This window comes from Anopheles marshallii, chromosome 3, assembly GCF_943734725.1.
Source record: "Anopheles marshallii chromosome 3, idAnoMarsDA_429_01, whole genome shotgun sequence".
In the NCBI taxonomy this organism is placed as follows: domain Eukaryota; kingdom Metazoa; phylum Arthropoda; class Insecta; order Diptera; family Culicidae; genus Anopheles; species Anopheles marshallii.
Window position 1 is genome coordinate 81,953,376 of NC_071327.1, and position 19,451 is coordinate 81,972,826.

The window sequence follows — 19,451 nt, forward strand, 5'->3', positions numbered from 1 at the left end:
TTTTGCATCATCTTTCCAAACGAAAAAACCGTCGACATGTGGGACAACTACCGATCGAATTAAGTTAAAATTAAGAGTCATAAAAAACCTTTTTAAGCCTACACGAAATTATATAAAGCAAATTTCAGCAAACAAAGAGGCGATTCCAAAACATTATTTGCCTTATAATCTTAAACGTTAAACACTTGCCGTTGAGTGTTTTTGCCTTACTTTTACGCAACTGTTCACAATGTGTACGACACGACGACGTGACGAGTAGCATTATTTGCCGCACTATTAACAATTTGTTTGCTCCTATTATTTCTTTTATGTTACTGCATTATACAACTGTCTGTCTCACACGCACGAGAAAGTATTAATATGAGGTTGTTACACTGATTAATCTTGGATACATTTTACATTAGAGCTTTCTACACAAATCGCTTTACAGTGTACAGATAAACAAACAGCACAGATAAAAGATTTTTGTCGGTTTACACTGAGAAATGGTTGGGGGAAATGAGAAGAGGAAAAATAACATAAACCGAACATAGACGTTAAGTAAAATATTAAAAGAAAAAATAAACCCTAACTGCGATTTTCCCTTTTCGTGCGTCACAGACAGTAACGCAATCGTCATAGAATAGTGAGGAAAAAGACGCGAAAAGAGTAAATATCCTATACACACACTTTCATCCCTTTTCACTGTGTTTAAAAAGGTCTTTTCCCGCCACCATATTAGCATTTTTGTTCGCGCCAACAACCTAGAAACGAATGCTTACTTTTTGCTTGCATCCGCCGACGATGTAGACCCTTCCGCTGTTGAGGTCAATGACGATGGACCACCGGTACCGATATCGATGATCGATACGATAGCTCGGAGCTTGTGCTCCAATTCCAGCTCCGGATGTCGCTGCAAGTGTGCGCGCAGTTGTTTCACTTTGCCGCACGACGAATCCAGCTTGAGCAGAACTTTCTGTGGTTTATTACCGACGGCTCCTGCTGCGGCCGCCTCCAACACACGTGCGAGCTCCCGCAGCAAACTCATCCAGCGTGTCCAGACAAGCCGTGGGGAACCATTTTCGACACCATCACCACTGGTGCCATCGTCTGCCTCACCGTTGAGAGCAGCGGCCTGTTCTAGGGAGCCATCGCTGGTGGACAACTGTTCCATCTGGGCGATAAGTGTGAGCATGGTTAACAGCAGGAACTTACACCGTGGCACCAGCGGGAGCAGTTGATCCGTGTTGAGCAGTGTCTCAAACAGTGGAATCAGCTCACCTGGCTGTGCATACTTGACGTGCAGTTCGAACTCCGCAAACAGCGGACTAAGCTGATCCTCTGCATCTTCACGATCGCGCTTCGGCAGGGTGACCAATGTTGCCAGCACCGTACACCAAATAGTCCACCGGGCCGAATGCTCACCGAAAGCTTTCTGGATGCGTGTCAACAGCAGTTTGCCTTTGCGCACGGACAGCAGCCGCAAAACACCCTCGGCATTAACGGCTGGAAGTATGCGCTCGAGAAGATTTTCCACCGTATCTTGCTCTACCTCGGACACGGGAGTTGCCTGTACGGTTGCCATCGGTGCACCGCTGTTTACATTGTTCTGCTCATCGGTGCCGCTTGTTAGCTTTTCCTGGGCCAGCAGACGCTCCTTGGTGCGTTTTTCCTTCATCTGCTGCTTGGCCTCAATCGCCAACTGGTTAGACATGTCCTCGAGGCGTAGAACCAGCCGATAAAGGTTCTCCACATGCAACAGTATCTGTCTTGAACGGCGCTGATTATGAACCGAATCGGAGCTACCGGGAGCAGTGTTTGCTCCATTTCCAGCATTGCCCGAGCCACCGGGACCACCACCTTCTGCGACGGAACGGTCTACCACCACATCCTGATCGATGATCTTGCGCGGTGCAATTACGCTACCACATTGCAGCTTACCGAGTGAGTTCTCGAACTGAACCAGCTTGTAGCGGCGCGGCTGTATCTCCTTAATGCCATCCTTTGTCGACGTGGAATTCTCCGAATTGCGACGCTCTCGACCGTACCCGTTCCAGTGCTGCTGGTTCTGCTGCTGCTGGCTGAATGGATGATAGAACGTGTTGTCCTTGTGTGCTTTGCTTTCCCGCTCTGCACCACGCTCACGCTCCTTGCGGTCACGGATAACGCAGAAGTAATAGTCATTGTAGTAGGCCGTGTCCTTATTCAGCTGGGACAGTTGAATGCCGAGCAACCAGTGTTTCGCCCGTTCGGTCATCATGTTTGCGTACTCATCGTATTCGAAATTGCGATTCTGCTTTCCATTGTGCAATCGATGGCCACCACCTCCGCCGCCTTGATGCTGCTGCTGCTGATGATGGTGCTGTTGCTGATGATGATGATGATGTCCTTGCCCTTGACCCTGCTGTTGATGTTGCTGCTGAGCAAAGTGATGATGTCCGCCCGGAAATCCCGGATGGTGATGTCCACCGTGATGGTGCGGATTCCCATGAGGATGTGGCGGTGGTCCATTCCAGTTCGGTGGAAACCCTGGAAGGTGATGGGCCATGAACGGGTGTTTAAAGTTAGGACCGTGCGGGGGCATTGGTGGCATCGGCCCAGGACCGGGCGGCGGGACACCCATCGGTAGCGGAGGTTGAGTTATCGTGCCGGGTGGTGGCTGTTGCCGGTAGTGGGGTAGCATTGGATGGTTTTGCTGGATCTCTTCCACCAGCCGCTGACTGAAGCTTGCATTATTGTTGTTGATTCCACCATTCATGTTGTTGTTGTTGATGTTGTTGGGAGGCATCATTGCACCCGGACCTGCCCCCGACCCAGGCGGACCTTGGAAGTTCATAGGAAACGAAAATGGAGGAGCTCCGATACCGGGTTGACCACCATTAGGAGGTGGCATATTGGTTGGCGGAAAAAGTGGACCAATCGGACCACCGGGTGCGGACGATTGTCCGCCCGGTGTTCCACCCATAACAGCAGGCGCAGGAAACCCGATAGGGATCGGTAGTGGACGATGGATCATTGGCGTGGGTGGCATTGATGATCCCGGCGGAGGTTGCTGCATCGCTTGTGCCGGATTGGAAGGTGGTGGAAAGCCTGGAGGGGGACGGGGCAGTGGAGTCATACCACGGCGCATCTGTTCCTGTTGCTGCTTGATCATGTTCTGCTCGATTTCCTCCAACGAGCAGATGCGCATGCTTGGATTGGGCAAAGTCGGAAACCTTCCTATTGCTGCACTGAAGCGATCTGTGAAAAGAAGATTAGGATGGAGTTAGGATGCTATTCTTTTGCGGATGTATTGCTACAGCTAACCTGGTGCGGGCATCGAGTTCGCTGCACTAACGATCGCTGGTGGCATCTGCGTCGAAACCGGGGGCACGGTGTGTCTCGGAGTTTCCGGTTTGCTTGGCATCGTCCACACGCTCGGGTCCAGCTGCAACCGAGCTTCCGGTTCCGTGTCGTTATCCAGCTCGAAGTTATCGATCCCGACCGAGGAGAAGTTGATGTCCAGATCAGAGTCGGCACCGGAATCTCCGTCTCCACCTTCTCGCTGGTCCATTCGCACAAGATTCTCGTGCAAATCTTCCCAATCGTCTTCCCGGGCCTGCCCAAATGTTTCGTCGTTGAGCGCATCGTACTCCTCCTCCGAATCCGATCCACGACCACCGCTTCCTCCTCCACCAAGCACACGTCCACCGCCTGTTCTTCTACCACCGCCGCCGCCACCGCCACCGCCTCCATCGTCGTCCTCACCGGGCAGTGCTGCATCAAACCCAAAGAACGAATCAGACATCGTCGCACCCTTCTATCCAACTTGCCGGCCGGTCCTGTCTGCCCTGGCTAAAGATTCGCACAACCTTCAGCTGTCACCTGTCGCCCCCAAGCGGTCGACGGTTGCGACCTGCAGCTGACCTGAGCACCACTTCCTGCGGATACGGAACCGCGCGTACGGTTCGACGCCGAAGACGGCCGGCAGTGTTAACACCGTGTCCACCCGGGGGCACTTCAGCGACCGACACACCGACGGATTGATCCACTTTGACTCTCAGGTACACTGGATGACGACGGCGATAAACAGCGCGGTGGACAAAAGAAAAGCTCTCTTCAACACTCGAGCCTTTTTGCTCGTGGTGGTGGTATTGGTGGTGGCACCAGGAAGGACGTACTACAGCTTGCGTCACGGAATCTTGCCTCGATTGTCGGAAATCTGTTGATTTGCCCTGGTGCTGGAACTCTTCGAACGGATGGTGAAATTGCTAAATACGATAAAAAGAGCACCGAAAAAATGTACCAAATCACACGACAGCAACCAATCCGACGTACACACGAACACACACATACGTACACACTTCAGCACACGCATTTCTTTCGGGCGGGCTTTGACGTTTTGTCAAACGGTGTGCACTGATTATAACCTGCGCTTGAATACTCGAAACACGCGGAACGGCTAGCCGCGCGGTGATGGAAAAAATCAACCTGGATTTCGTACCGGAAACACGGCGATCGTACGAAGCAAAAAAAAAAAAACACATTGCATTGAAAAGAAATATTCTAGGTCATGTTTTAGAATATAAGTCTATAAAAACGAGCTGGACCAATTTCAATAATTCTATCACAAAGAAATCCTTTCTTTACATATGTGAACTTTCTACCAATTTGAATAATTTTGAACGTGAACGTGTCATCATGCAGAAACAATAACAGCTTGCATTTCAAACTAGCTTTCAAACGGTTGTTTAATAATCTTTTTTTGGCTCGGGTGTAAATTTTTCCGCTTTAAAATACGCATATAAAAATATGGAAAATGTTTTCCGCATTTTCCTGTGGGTTTTTGCATCGTTTTGGTCCTTTTTTCGTTTTGAGATGTATGGTAGTGTGCAAAAATCACATCTTCACAATTCTTTTGGTGTTGATATATACGTGTTGCATTGGTATTTGAACGATCTATCCTAAGGCTAATTGAAAAGGTAGCTTATAATCTAATTGACTCGATTTGGTTTCACTTACGAAGCTAAACAAACGTATCCGTAACGCGTGTTGAGAGTTGTTGAACAAACGTCTACACCGCTCCAACCCTTTGGGATGCTGTGGCCTAACGAACTTTTAACCGGTTCCCGTTTCCCGCTAGTTCATAAATATGTTTTACTATGCATGTTTGCTTGCTACTATATATCTTCCTCTCTCATACGCTCGCTTTTCTTAACAGTAAAGTTCTCACTCACTCATCACACTTGTGTCTATGTACAAAAAGAACGGTTCTTAAGGACACCTTTTTATGCTCCTTTGTGTCGTTAAAGCTTAGAAAAATATGCTTTTTCCCTCGGAATCCTTCCAGTGTGGACACTACTTCTGTTCGATATGAAATATCTGTTTGTATACCTACTCCTGAGAATGTAAGTTGGTGGTATTTGCCTGCTTTGTAAAAAGAGATCTGTTCGCATGAAATCTCGAGTCGCGTCGAAAATGGCAGTTATCTTTGGCAAAGTGATGTTCTCACTGCATCGCAAAAGCAACGGTGAGCGTTGAATCAGTACGTATAGGAGTAGCTCTCTCGCAAGCCTCCCATATGGTCTAGTGGCTAGGATATCTGGCTTTCACCCAGAAGGCCCGGGTTCGATTCCCGGTATGGGAAAATCTTTTTTTTCGGCGTTTTCTCCGCACCTCCTTTTTCACAATGTGTTAAGGATGTGTGTGCTTTTATCACCTTTTGCATCTACCGTTTCCCGTTCAGCAGGCCATTTCTGCACCCCATGGACGGTACGGCTTTGCTGCCGTGTTGTACGACGAGCTCGCGGACGCACTGTATCCGTGCGTTGAGGTGCTCACCGGGTACTGGGGATTACCGTACGCGGACAAACCACGGTTCGGATTGTGGTTCGAGAGATCCGTGTAGGTTGGCGCTCCGTTCGAGGAGCTGGCACCGGACTGCTGTGGTTGTTGCTGGTCCGATTGTTGCTGCTGTTGACCGGCCGTTGCCGAATCGTGTTGGCTGCTGTACAGCTCATGCAATGGCGCACTCGTGGCATAGATGGCAGCAGTAGCCGCCGAAGAGGCACCAGAGGAATGGCCGGTCAACTGTTGCTGTTGGTGATGGTGCTGCTGTTGCTGCTGCTGCTGCTGTTGCAGATGTTCGTGTGGAGGAGGAATAGTGGCCACCTGTGGAATGTACGGTGCGGTTGCACTCTGAGGTGGGCCGTAGTTTTGATGCGGGTGAGGATAATAGCCACCGGTGCCGTGGTGAGTGCTCGGGTAAGCGACGGCTGCTGCAGCGGCTGCGGCCGCTACGGGGTAGGCAGTGCCACTTCCATGGGACCAACCCGGACTGGTAGCTGCAGCGGCGTTAGCTTTCGACGAGAGTTCCCGCTGTGTGGCGAAGCACTGCAGATGAGACATTAGACGTAACCGAAGCGGGTCCTGCACATCCATGCCTTCGATCGTCACGAGGTACCGGGCTACTTCCGCCACACATTCCCGGAAGCCAATGATATGGTAGTCCATGGCGAAGCGCTGCGGATCATAACTGGCATCGTCAAGTCCTGTCAAGAAGGGAATGAAGTGATAAAAAGTTAATTAGTATTTGACCATTTTTGTCCGCAAATATGTAGTTGGTTGCACATATTCGTACAATTCACCCCTCGCAGGGTAGAGTGTCCTGTTCGTCCCTCTAATGGGCAACGCATTAAAAAGTCAATATCATTAATTGTGCCTCCAATGACTGCCATAGACCGGCGTGTAAACTCACGGCGAGGTACGCTCTCACGCTCAATTCCCTGTATACCCCTGGTGCGATTAAAAAAGGCTCGCGCTAAGGATCCTTTCCGACACACACGAAAGGGAAACAACACAACCACGACCACGGTGTTCCGGACCGATGCGCTTGTACGCGCGGCGCTGATGTGTGTGGGAACGCGATCTTTTGCGTTTCACCCTCGCCCGTGGCCCCCCTTACATATGCAGTCATCATCATCATCATCGGACGTAATCATCCTGCGGCACTTAACACTCAACTTATTCCCTTCCTCTTTCGGTCCCCTTCCACCGGCTCCTGGTTGACTTCCTCTTTCGGGTGGGTACTACAAAGCGAGGGGGATTAAATCATCTCCGCGCGACCGTAATAGCACCAGCGCTTAGACCCTCGCTCTGCGTATTTTGCTACAGAACCCTTTCGTTTTCATTCCGTCCGGATCATATTTAAGAGCTGAGCGCGCACAACAAGAGCTAAAAAACAAAACCAAAACAACGGTGCTGCCGCCTTCTTCTTCCCCACACACACACACACACACGCACACGCTTAAAAGGAGGGTTTTTGTTGTTGTATGGGTGAATTGCGTGAGAGTTCCCCGCGATATACCCTCGATGCAGAACTTTCCATGCGAAGGGGTATGGTTTTTTTAATGCGCCTGGTAATGGCGTGGGAAAGTTCTGGTCGGGTGTGTTTTCGGTGGCAAACGCTGTGTGCGTGTGTGTGTTTGTATTTGAATGTGCTAGGGATGTGAAGTCTGCACTGTCTCCGCTACCACAGCGGCTCGGTCGCTATGGAGATGCACTAATCTAGTTACTTTTTTCCTAATGCACATAGGCTCATGCAATCATATGAGAAGTGGATCCAGTCTCTCTCTCTCTCTCTCTCTCACTAGATGTGGTGTTGACCGATAAATTGATATTTATCGCGTGATTGAAACCTGTTAACAGGAGGTCCCCTTTTTCGGGCGTGGAGCATTTTCGTTTTGTTTCTACTGAACATTGCGTCAAGTGATACACGGAACGAAACGGGAAATGCTAAAATGGAGTTTAGTGAATAGAAAGGCAGAGAGAGAGAGAGAGTGAGACGAAAGTGCACATGTGATGTTCGAGAATTGGATGCGGTTGTCTCGACCTGGTTGTAGGTCAAAGTACCAAAAGACAGATAGCTCAAAGCACCCTAGATTAACACTGCTCAAAGAAACACATGGAACTTATCAGGTTTTTCTTCAGCTCTTGCAAAAATTGCTCAACTGCTGCGAACAACTTGACTTCACAGTTCGCTGCACCGTGAGCATCACACACCGGTGAGTTCCAACGTCCAGCCACGTTGTTTTCCTGATCATTTTCCACTTCAGCGCACAAGGGTCGTACGCTTCACTCGCACGCACACGTACACATGCACCGATCATTGTGAAACCGTGGGAAAAGCCGGGTAGTACGGATCTTCGTTCTAAGGACCTCGGCGACAGAAAAAGGGAATGCAAGAAACAGGGGCGAAAAGCAAGAAGATAGCGCCCGAGGAAAAAAAAGGTACACACGGTACACGGAACAGGACACCGCCACCGACGATGAAGACAACCGGATGTCGATGTCGGAAGGAAGGAATGGGAACGCACCCAAAGATCCTTCCCCGGTGGGTCGGGGACCGGGAACCCAAGTGACTACGGTTAATTAGAAACCCAAATAGGCACGTCCCTTCCACGTTGTGCACATACGGGTTCTTCCTTCCACTCTAAACCGTACCGTTGGCAGCACGGGACACCAGTTCCCACAACATGGAAAATCTTCTCGCACCAGATGAGAACACGAACACGGAACAGCGAAAGATGTCGAAACGATAGTTGATACTGTTGTTGCTCTCTTCTTGCGACAGGAAGTCATCTCTAACACTATCGCATGAGTGGAAGATCTGCAGTTTGTGTCACGTTCGCCGTGATCGGTCGTACAGGAAAATGGCAAAAGTCAACGAAACAGAGTGGAAACAGTTCGGAGCTTACCTCGCGCATGCAGTGCTTTCAGGTGGTCCACGGTTAGTTGCAGAATTTCGGCCTTTTCCAGCTTTGCCGATCCTTGCTTTTCGTAGGCGCTCGGTACGAGACGTTTCAGCTCGGTCAGCGACGAGTTGATCCGGTCCCGGCGCTTCTTCTCAATCACTCCGCGCCTCCGTTTGCGGCTCAACAGTTGACAGCTATCGGATTCTCCTGGTGATGTACTGTAATGTCGCAGTCACGCAGTCAGTCGATTTGTGTGGGAAAGTGAAAGTAGATGGGAAAAAGCAAAACAAAAAACATAACATAATGAGTAACTTTACACTTTCAATATTTTACTCGTTTCAGGGTGTACAGTGAACCGGGCTCCGGTGTATTGCGTTTCGAAACGAAGGGGCGTACGTGTCCTTGCCGCCGTGTGGGAACGATCTGTCGCGGAAAGTTGTTCTCACGGTTGGCACGTTGCACGTTACCCGTTGCCCGGGAGTTTAAGAAGCGTGTTGGTGACTTTACAAGTGAGAGTAAAGCATCAGAGCAGCTGGCGAGAAATACCAAATATTCTTATTATGGAACGAACTTTTGCGAAGTTTACTGCTCAGAACTTCAATAAGATTGTTGTAAAGAGTAGCACCACATTTAGCTTGTCTCACTGCATAGCACAACTTACAACTTCACTCATGAAGTACACGCACACGCAAAGACACACCCGACCCACGATATCCTTAAACATCCGTAACTAATACTCACTGCTCCTTGGAAGATTCTTCCGAGTACAGATCTTCACAGTCGCTCTCGGAGAGCGTACGTTTGTGGCCTTTGGAAGATGGCGGTGTCCACGTGTTGTGACCGGTGTGCGTCGGCGTCGATGTCGCACTTGGCGTCGTCGCAGTGGAGTAGCCCCAGTGCAGGGGAGTACTGTGATGATGGTGTGGATGATGATGTGGAAGATGATGATCCATTTTGCACCTTTGTTTATTCTTCCTTTCTCGCGCTTTATTCAAACTCTTTTTGTCACATACACTTGGGGACACTTTTGTTTCCTTTGGCTTGGTTTACGATTGTAGATAGCTGAGTAATTCTTATTATGTTTTCTTTTTTCGAGAATATTGAAACACTTGTGCGTAACTCTTTTACACCTTCACTTGTTGCCGAAATTAGGACGAAGTTGGTCAAGTAAAGTGGTGGGCGGCACTTGCCGAATTTTTTTTAACAATAGCCGTACAGTGCGCAAAAACACTTGGCACGGCGCGCTCTGTTCGTGGGTGTCCGGTGTTCGAGGCCCAGTCGCGCGCGGCACTGTCTCTTCCGGGGCAACGACGACTTACACGTGACTTGTCATGTGCGTAAGCGGCGTCCGACTGATTTAATGAGCGTACGCCGAGCGCATGCAATGCATGATGCCGCACCAGATCCCGTTCTCGTGTCCCTGCTCTCGTTCCCTACCTTCCGTCCCCTGGCACTCCCGTCCCTTGCTGTAACGTGTAGAGCGCCGACCGGGACGAACGACGTACGCGCACGAACGCCACGCGACCCTCCGTTTCTATTTCCCGATGGAAAGCTGATGGGCTGCGGGCAAAGACCGAGCAGGGAGTAGAGAGAAAGAGAGAGGGAGTTTATGTTGCATTTATGTTGCGCTCGGAAGTGGCTAACGAAGCGGAGAATCCGATCTTCTGCCGGCGTTCATTCCCATGTTGATGGGTGGGGGTATCCGGTGGTATAGAGCAAGGTTCATTCCGGGTTCTCCCACCACACCCGGGTGTGTGGATGAACACGTTCGTCTATTTATGTTTCTATGCAGCATAAATCCATGGGAGAGAGTGAAACGCCCATCGTGCCGTGGGAGAGGGACAGTGGGACATTTGAAGCGTTGTACGGTAAAGATGACACGCGAGTGAAACGTGTGCGACACGGAGGATGGGCGATGGGCCAGGCGATGAGGCTGGCCACGTGGACCGGCGTGTGGCCCCAAACGGTTGTGTGCCACGCGTTTCCGCTCCAGGACCATACTATTGGCTCCCGGTTTTTTTTTGTCCCGGGCCAATGTTCCAGTTTCGGAGCATGGTCACTTGTTGCCTGACAGTGGTGCCGGTGCCGTAGACACTTGACCTTGGCGTCTTAAATGAGTGTATTTTGGGGGGGGGGGGGGGGGGTGGGTAAGGGTGGTTTCGCAACTCTCAACCCAAAATAATCCAGCTGATTGATGATGGTCATGGTTTTCTTTTACAGCTCAAGAAGAAGAACGGCCTGGCCGTACCGCTTATAGTCGCACAGAATGGATGATATGCTTGCATTGAAGTTACTGCATCAACTTTGTAATGAAAAAATGATACAGCCATGGATCGTGGTTCTCTCATTTCCACCAAACTATTTAATTATAATGTGAAATATTCATAAACATTTTTACATGAATATAGTACTATAACAGGGTTTAATCGTATTCATACAGGTCAAAATAACCTCATTTGCCACAGTGAAATGATTCGTTCGGTTTTGATTTGCTCAAAGTCCCCGATTAGCATTCCCATTCGGTTCCCATTCTTTGTGCTTGGTAGCCCCCAGCAAAGAACAATACCCAATTCCCTAATGTTCTTCTTTAGGTCGTCCTTTTCACAGTGCAATCTCCTCCGCAGCATGCTTTGCGTGTTGTCCTTCGGACGTGAGCTGCAGGTGCGATAAAAATCGAGGACCAAAGAATCGTGGGAACGCACTGCCGAACCGTCGGCCAGCGGATTCGTCACTAGTGGCGGCAGTTCGTTTCCCTCTACTTCTATTCCCGCTTGTCCTGCAAGCATCGTTCCAGGTCCAACACCCTAGTCCTATTCCGACCGCGCGTCCCATTCCGCTTTGGTGCGTGAGGGATGCACACACATTGAGGTTGTTTCATTTCGGTCTTCGGTGGCCCATCCCCGATCACACTTTAGGGGTGCACGCTGGTACGCGTGCCGGTCTCGTGTGTGAACCGAGCCTCTATTTGATTTCCCACGATTTTCCCTCACTGACAGACCCGATTCCCGTCGTCATGAGTCGTGTGCTTGTTGTGAGGGTCGTTCAGGACGACGACAACTCCGCCTTTCGATGTAGTTTTGCTCGGCGTTCGGTGTCTGTTTTCATTGCCCGTGCACTTTCATATTTCGTATGATGCTTCGAAGCAAAGACGCAAAATCAATTCCTGCCGATCCGATGGTCTGTCGAGATCATCTGTAGTTGGTGGAGATTTTGCCGTCGGGATCCAGCAAAACTTTTCCACAAAAAAACGGCGGTGATGAACTTGTTGTGATAAAGTATAAAATAAAGGAAAAAAGAGACCTATATTACTGGAAATTAAGCGTTAGGAATTGACAATACACTCCACCTGCCACATTACGATCGACGTGTTGTTTCAACGACGTGTTCATTGTAGAACACTCGCAACATGTGTCATCAACATCAGCAAAGGTAAACGAGATTTTAAGTGACCACGGGCAGGCCGATGCTGTCTGCAGTGTGTACAGGATGTGGCATACCATAAGTAGGGGCAGTCATGGAGGTGTTAATTTCTGTGTTTCAATTGGTAATCATTAGCGAATAAAAGGAAGCCCGTGGCCGTAGTCGGTTGCATATTGTGCCAATGTTTTGGCGAGGTGCAGGACAACATGGGAAATGTGGTGAAGCTGCTAGTGCTCGCGCTACTGTGTGTGCGCCCCGGTAACTGTGGGTCGATAGACCATCTCGACATTACAACCGTCCTGTTAAGTGTGTCTGGGCCCATGAACCAGCGGTTCTTTGCCCAGGTGATGGACAATAAAACGAACATGCACGTATGGCACAGCGACTCCAGACGGCTGGTAGTGACCTCGGATAATCCGCTGGAAACGCTATCTATCCTGGAAGCGCCCAAATTGGAAAAGCTTGTGCTACACCCGAACACGCAACTGCAACAGCTCATTGTGGGGCACTGTCCCCTGAACCGGTTGACAAAATCACTGTACAACTTGAGAGCGCTGAGCGTTCTGAAATTTGTGATCTGCCGGTTTAACGGCACGTTCAATCTGGCCGAGTTGCTACCGTTTCGCAATCTCACCACATTCAGCTTGGAAGCTAATCAGCTAACGGAAGTTACACTGCAGCCAGGCGAATCTAGCACGGCAACGGAACCGAAGGCCGCACTTAGAATGCTCGATTTGAGCTCCAACCTATTCGAACACTTCAATCTGAGCGTGTTACAAGCATTTCCCCTGCTAAAGGTCCTGCGTCTGCCAAGAAACAAGTTAGTCACGCTGGGAGGCAGCGTTTTTCTTCAGGCATTGGAACTGCTTGATGTACAGCTGAACGTGCTCATCGAACTGGACCTTTCGGGATGCGACTGTAGTTCGCTGCTGTACGTGTACGCATCGGACAACAAATTGAGCACTTTCCCAGCGTTTGGTGAAGCCATTACCAGCATACAGGTGCTCAATCTGAACGATAACCAGCTGGCGTCACTCAATGTGATCGAATTGACAAAACAACCGAATTTAACAACGCTAATGTTGTCCACCAACGCGCTCAAAAGCTTCAGCGTTGACGACGGGAGGAACGGTACCGCGATGGAGTTACCATCGTTAACATCGTTGGACCTGCGAAACAATCGAATCGAATCACTCGATCTGCGTGGGTGGCAGCTACCGTCGCTAGTGAAGCTGCGCGTCTTGAACAACCCGTTGGTAACGATACCGGACGACTTGCTGGAGCGGTTCCCGCAACTAACCAAGGTGGATTGCTACTGTCCGAATGTGGACTGTACGTGGATACAACGCAACGTGGCACATATTCGGGACCGCAAGTTTGAGATGAGCGTGGCACACCAAGGGCCGACGCAAATGGACAAGGGTTACCGTTGCGTCACCGTACCATACGTCGGATGCGTCAGGTGTCCCTTTGAGCGAAATGAAAGCGAAATGACAAACCCGTAGCGTTAGGTTATTGATGCAACTATCGAACAATTCATGTAACGTATTTGTGATCGTATCAAATTTAATAATTATACTAAGCTTGTACGGATTATTGTGTAACTTTTAAGATAGTTTACGCCGTAGTTTCCCTGCCTCGCACATCATCCGAAAGCACCCGGTAGTTTTAAGCTTCAGTATTACGATAACTGTCCATTTAACGCGTAATTAATGTACTCTTTTCTCATTCGATAATAACCATTTACGAGTCGCATCAATGTTCGGCTGTTCGGCAGCGAGGCTCCCAGGTCGGCACGAGGCGCAGATTCACACTCTGCACAGCGATCGGTAACCACATCCTTTGTTTCATATGATTGCAACGCACTGGCGAACGATTAAATTCAGTAACATTTTATTTCACATTAAATTCAATAACGATTAGATAGAACAGAATGTGGCATGCAACAGATACTTCTACAAATGTACAACGTACACTAATGATATTCTTTATGGATCTACGCTATATCTACCCTATCTGCTATTGCTGGTGTAACCGTGTTGGCCGGTACAAAACATGCGCAACGGCAACAAATCTATACAGCCTAGACGCTCTACCCTAAGTACGGCAGCAACGGGATCACTTTTTGACGTGCTGGTGATAGTGGTGCTGCAACTGCTGCTGCTGCTGCTGATGATGATGAAGATGCTGATGGGCTTTAGTGGCAGTGTCGATGTACTTGGAGGTGTACGTTAGCAGCAGGTGGCGTTGCTTGATGTGCTTCGCCCGTATGTGTGCCGACGGGATCTCCTTTGTGTAATTGCTCGGGAACCAACCGACCGCACCGTCGCGGATGCGTTCGCCTTCGTACCAACCTAAAATAATGGGCAAGTTAGTCAAATTGCACAATGCCGGCTTTCGATTCGGCTTACCATCAGCCATCTTTCGATGCACGTTCACCACGTCCTTAATGTCGAGATCGAGTTCGTCCGGTTGCAGAGCTTGGTAGGGATGGACTGCTATCACCTGCGGACAATCCCACTGTTCGTAGATCTTTTCGTCCGGGTTTTCCGATGCCGGCGGTTCCGTCACCATTAGCCACCGTTCGCGCTCTGTTTCGGACGGGCAGCTAAGAAACTAACGGGGATAATGGCGATACGAGAAAGGTTAGTGTTTGACTGATTCACTTAGGGCGTGCGCGTGGTTTACGCTTACCATTTCTATCGTCTTGCCCTCATGGTTCTCCAACAGTGTCATAATGATGAGATTTTTACCGATCGTTTGCATCTCCTTCGCAGGCAAACCGGGCACTATGTCACCCGAGCTGACGGTCAATAATGCCCGTTGACAGTAATCGATCACAAGATAGCTGTCATCGCTGTTACGGAAGATGAGCAATGGTGGAATATTAGGAAATGAACGAATCGAGCCAACCAAAACAAAAACTCCATACCTTTTCTTTTTGGTCAACACCAGCAAATCGGTGAAGAGGAACGCGTACACATTGCTCTTGGACATTTTCTTTCCAAAGGTAAGCTTCGCATCGTCACCGCGCCACAGCAGATGTACGAGTTCTCCCCGTTTCTCCAGCTTACGGTGCATGGTGGCAGCACCAATGCCGCACGGCACAATTGCCAACGGGCGGACATTGGTCGGGAACTCAATCTGACGCGATAGCAGCTCCATCTCGTACAGCTGTTCGCTCCGGTGTGCCGCATCGTTACACTGCGTCAGGATACGGTTAATCAACACGAAGGTGCTTTCCCAGCTGCCGAACTCGTCGTCATCCTCCGGATGGCAACGCTGCAGAACCGCATCCAGCAACAAGCGCATGCGTGTAATTCGCTGCATCGGTAACATCAGAAAGGAGGACAAACTTAGGCTACAGCACACCGGGTCTGCCTCGAGCGCGGTAAGCGTTCGAGCGAATTCGGGCTTGTTCGCCCGCAGCGCCTTCAGCGTTCGGTCGATCTTTGCCTGGTGCTCGCAGTACGTCACGTACACGTGGAAGTGCTTCTCGGCATGCTTGTAGATGCTGTGGCTCAGCCCAAGCAGCATAATATTATCCTGCCAGCAGTTCTCCAGATCGCACAGCAACCGATCCGAACACTCCTGCACCGGAATGATCGAGGAGAAGAGTGTTTTCCGTTCCGAGGAGCTCAGTATGCGAGTGTCCCGGAATGCCGGATGATTGACAAAGTGCGTTCGAAGTAGATTGAGCGATTTCAGATAGGATGCTTCGGAGGTTAGTATCTCGAACTTGGCCTCCTGCAGGCGTTTCTCCGTTGGTGTTAAGGTGGCTAAGAACGAGCAAACATTGGAACGATTTGAGCAATTTGCGGTAAACAAAAGATGGGTTTTGCGTTCTGTCATCCTACTTACCTAGTATTTCTGAGTTTCGAACCTCCGGAACCTCGCACCAAAGGGTGCGCAGCTTACCGATGTGAGGCTCGATCAGTTCCAGTGCGGTTGGGCGCGATGGTTTACGTAGGTGCACGGAAGACTCGTCGCTACGATCGTCTCCCTCGGTGGAAGAGCTACCCGAGCTTGTCGAACCACCTTCATCACCTCCTTCCGCCGCAGTGCGCCGACGGTTGCGCTCCGCTATCTTCTCGTACCCATCATCGTACAGCTCCGCCTCCGTGCGGCCATTAATCTCCGCATCGATATCACGTGTGATCGATTCCAGCTTGGCAGCGTTATAGATCTGGTACAGTGGTTCATTGACGAACATGCTGTGGGAGTGATCGTCACCCGGTCCACCTTCTCCACCGGTTGAAACACCGGAGCTTTCGCTCGAACTGGCCACCGAGGCTCCGCTGGTTTGGTAGATGTCCGCATACCACGACGAAGTTGTATGGCCATTGTTTGTCAGTGTCCGGTCGGCAGCACCACCATCTCCGGTTTTGGGTGGTATCGAGCTCCGAGGACTGATGCTACTCGGTTTGCCACCACTCAGCGACTGATCGCTGCCGGTACCGAACGAGTGGGGCTGTTTAAAGACGCCACACTCTGCGTACCATGAGGTGGCACCCAGCTTCTTACTTGATGACTTGTTGGCCGTCAATAGTGGAGATAGCGAGGATGTCACATTCGTCCTTTTGCTTGCTTCGGCCGGTGGCGGAGGGGGCGGAATCGATGGTCGATGGTGGCTCGTGGTACCGATGGCAGAGGCTATCGATTTTCGCCGATTGTCTTCCAACGGTTTCGATGGTCCCATCTCCGATTGAGACACACTGGTCGGTGGATTAAGGCATCCCTCGGAACCGTTGAATATTCCCGAATCAACGTCCGCGGACGTCACGTAAAATGTGCTCCGCGATCCATTGAACGAGCTGCCGATATTGAGGCTCGTCGAGTCAGACACGAGACTTTTGCGCAACTTCGAGCGCAGCGATTTGGTACTCTTGGACTTTTTGCGTGCCACCGAATCGGCCAGCGCACTCTGGTGTGGTCCCGGCATATTACTGCTCACGTTGCTGGATTCACTCGTGCTGCGTACCCCGGTGGATGGAGGCCCGTGCGATTGCTCCGGGACGGGACTAGACATGGCCGCAAGCGGAGGGTTAGACGCGGAGACTGAAGATGAAGATTGTGAAGAAGCTAGCAGCAAGCATGAACCAGGCTGCGCCGGATGCGTACCCGCGAACGGAGCATGCTCGTAATCCTCTGGCGGTGGTTTCGGCACACCACCACCACCGCCGACTAAAGGGAGCGGGAGCTTGATGAACGTTTTGGAGGACGATTTTTTGGTACCTTTGCTGCCGGGGGGCTTCGAGGATAGGACGGTGGCAGCATTCTCGTACGTCGCGCCCGTACTACTGCCTTTGGTTGGTTTTTTCTTCGACAGCTTGTGGAAGCTTTTCGCTATCTCGGACAGTGTGCCGAGATTCTTGATCTTCTGCACCAGCACGTACACCTGGCTGTTGGAGGGTGGCGGATCGGGCAGCTTTGCATTCCGTATATCTACCCCGCTGTCTGTCCGGGCCCGGTTACGCTCCTCGTCTTCGTCTTCGTAGTCTTCCTCCGTGTCATCACTGTCGAACGAATCGAACTCGTCATCATTGGGCAGAAGTATGGCTGCGGTTGAATCACCGGCCCTGTGTTGATGGAAGTTACATCCCGCAGCGCTCGGCAACACCGATCGGTCCGCTTGTGACGTACTGTAGCTAGAAACGAGCTGTTGTCGATCTTCATTCGAGCCAATCGAGTATAGCGATTCGTAGTGATGATCGGAATCGTCTGGAAGAGAGAAGAGAAAAGAACAGATTAAGCACTGGCAATGATCGGCACATTACTCATCAGAGCAACAAAGTAACAAAGAGCAACAAAGTTTAAGTAACCGGGCGTAACCTCGGCGAGCAAACAGTTATGCAAACAGATTAAATAGTAGGTTAGCGCTTAAAAGAAAACAAAACATCCGAGATGATAATCGCCCGATTGTTGATACGACACCTTTGCCATTCGCGAGCGAGCTGCGAACTCCGATCGCAATTGATTCAGTGTCATTTCAATAACGTCAAATGACAGTTTTGCCGGAGCGGGGAAAAAAGACTCAACAATTCGGTTCCAACATGAAGCACAGCGTACAGTTTTTGCTGTAAGTAACGAAATCCGTATCGTTGTAGCGATATGCGCGTGCAATCTTTGTAATCCTATTTTGTGTGTTTAGGGTTGGACTGTTTCTTCGCAGTGCAGCTGGGTCCACAAGTGCCGTGCCAGTAGAATGCACAAGACCGAAAGGTCTTACTTGCGTGATAAAATCGCTGCCACCTACGGATGGTGTAAAAACAACGATAGCGTTTCCTGATTTATCCAAACGCACCACTTTACGAATATCGGAGGGCACTTTAAGCAACCTCACTAGGGAACAGGCCCTTACGCTACACCCGGTACGCAACCTGGAGATGGAACGGCTGGGTCTGAAAAGCGTTTTCATTACTCCCGAGTTTGAGGAACTGCACCTGCGTGATAATCAACTGAGCACGCTTCTAACCAGTTCGTCGAGTGGCTTCGCGCTAAAGTTGCTCGACGTGCGCACAAATTTGCTCACAAACGTATCCCTGTTGGTGCGCTTCGATCAGCTAGAGCAACTCTACCTGGACGGCAATCAGCTGAACCAGCTGAGTGTGAATCTGTTTGCCAACATGCAAAATCTTCGCGTGCTGTCAGCGTCCGCCAACGGCTTGGTGGAGATTGTACCACCAACCAGTGTGCTCGTGCTTAGCAAGCTGGAAGCACTCTTCCTCGGCCATAACAGGCTGAAGTCGGTTGAGATGAACAAATGGCAACTTCCTGCGCTGCGGAAACTTCAGCTGCACAATAACAGCCTGGTGGAGCTTACGGGAATGGACGCGTTTGATCAGTTCTACGACCTGGTGGAGTTGAAGTTGGCAGGAAATAGGTGGAGTTGCGGTTGGCTTCAGCATGCGCTTACCAACGTTACGGTCAAAAGGTCACTGTACGACAACGACGGTGCTGTTGTGCTCGACACCGACACCGACTGCTCGATTGAGAAAGTGTTGGGCATTTGCTGCAGCTTTGCGCCCATGGCCGAGCAGGAGGATGAACAAGTCTTCCTACCAGAGCTCAACCAGCTACGTGACATCATTCGTCAGGTGAATGGTCGACACGATGCGTTCATCCAATACCGCAGCGATAAACTGAACGAACTGAACGAAGCGCTTGAAACCCGCGTGGACAAACTGATGTCCTTCTTGGCTGACCAAGAGAACGACCGGGAACGTGGAAAGCTTCAAGCGACAAAGCTACTGCAGAAGGTCCAGGAAGTGGAAACGAAATCGGCGCAGCAAATGTCTAATGTAGAGCTGGCCAGAAACA

The 19,451-nt window shown here is 50.3% G+C and overlaps 4 protein-coding genes and 1 non-coding gene across 5 annotated transcripts in view; 2 read left to right on the top strand and 3 right to left on the bottom strand.

Moving 5' to 3' along the window:
- Positions 1-757: 757 nt before the first annotated feature.
- On the bottom strand, positions 758-3,766 carry LOC128713237 (protein PAT1 homolog 1-like). The gene is made up of 2 exons (XM_053808097.1): positions 3,286-3,766; positions 758-3,219 (listed from the first exon to the last, which is right to left on the bottom strand). The coding sequence occupies exons 1-2, from the start codon at positions 3,764-3,766 to the stop codon at positions 758-760; spliced, it is 2,943 nt and encodes a 980-aa protein (XP_053664072.1).
- Positions 3,767-5,533: 1,767 nt separating this feature from the next.
- Trnae-uuc (transfer RNA glutamic acid (anticodon UUC)) lies at positions 5,534-5,605 on the top strand. The gene has a single exon. It is a non-coding gene; the product is annotated as a tRNA-Glu (tRNA).
- A 95-nt stretch (positions 5,606-5,700) lies between these two features.
- LOC128714587 (hairy/enhancer-of-split related with YRPW motif protein) lies at positions 5,701-9,664 on the bottom strand. The gene is made up of 3 exons (XM_053809460.1): positions 9,453-9,664; positions 8,715-8,929; positions 5,701-6,509 (listed from the first exon to the last, which is right to left on the bottom strand). The coding sequence occupies exons 1-3, from the start codon at positions 9,662-9,664 to the stop codon at positions 5,701-5,703; spliced, it is 1,236 nt and encodes a 411-aa protein (XP_053665435.1).
- Positions 9,665-12,337: 2,673 nt separating this feature from the next.
- LOC128713238 (probable serine/threonine-protein kinase roco5) lies at positions 12,338-13,636 on the top strand. Its single transcript, XM_053808098.1, has one exon. The coding sequence runs from the start codon at positions 12,338-12,340 to the stop codon at positions 13,634-13,636; it is 1,299 nt and encodes a 432-aa protein (XP_053664073.1).
- Positions 13,637-14,249: 613 nt separating this feature from the next.
- LOC128714586 (uncharacterized) overlaps positions 14,250-19,451 on the bottom strand; it is a 30,363-nt gene continuing 25,161 nt past the window's right edge. The window contains exons 3-7 of the mRNA XM_053809459.1: positions 15,993-17,852; positions 15,064-15,910; positions 14,826-14,988; positions 14,543-14,747; positions 14,250-14,485 (exon numbers count right to left, since the gene is read on the bottom strand). Coding sequence (XP_053665434.1) covers positions 14,250-14,485; positions 14,543-14,747; positions 14,826-14,988; positions 15,064-15,910; positions 15,993-17,852 — 3,311 coding nt within the window. The remainder of the gene's footprint in view (positions 14,486-14,542; positions 14,748-14,825; positions 14,989-15,063; positions 15,911-15,992; positions 17,853-19,451) is intronic.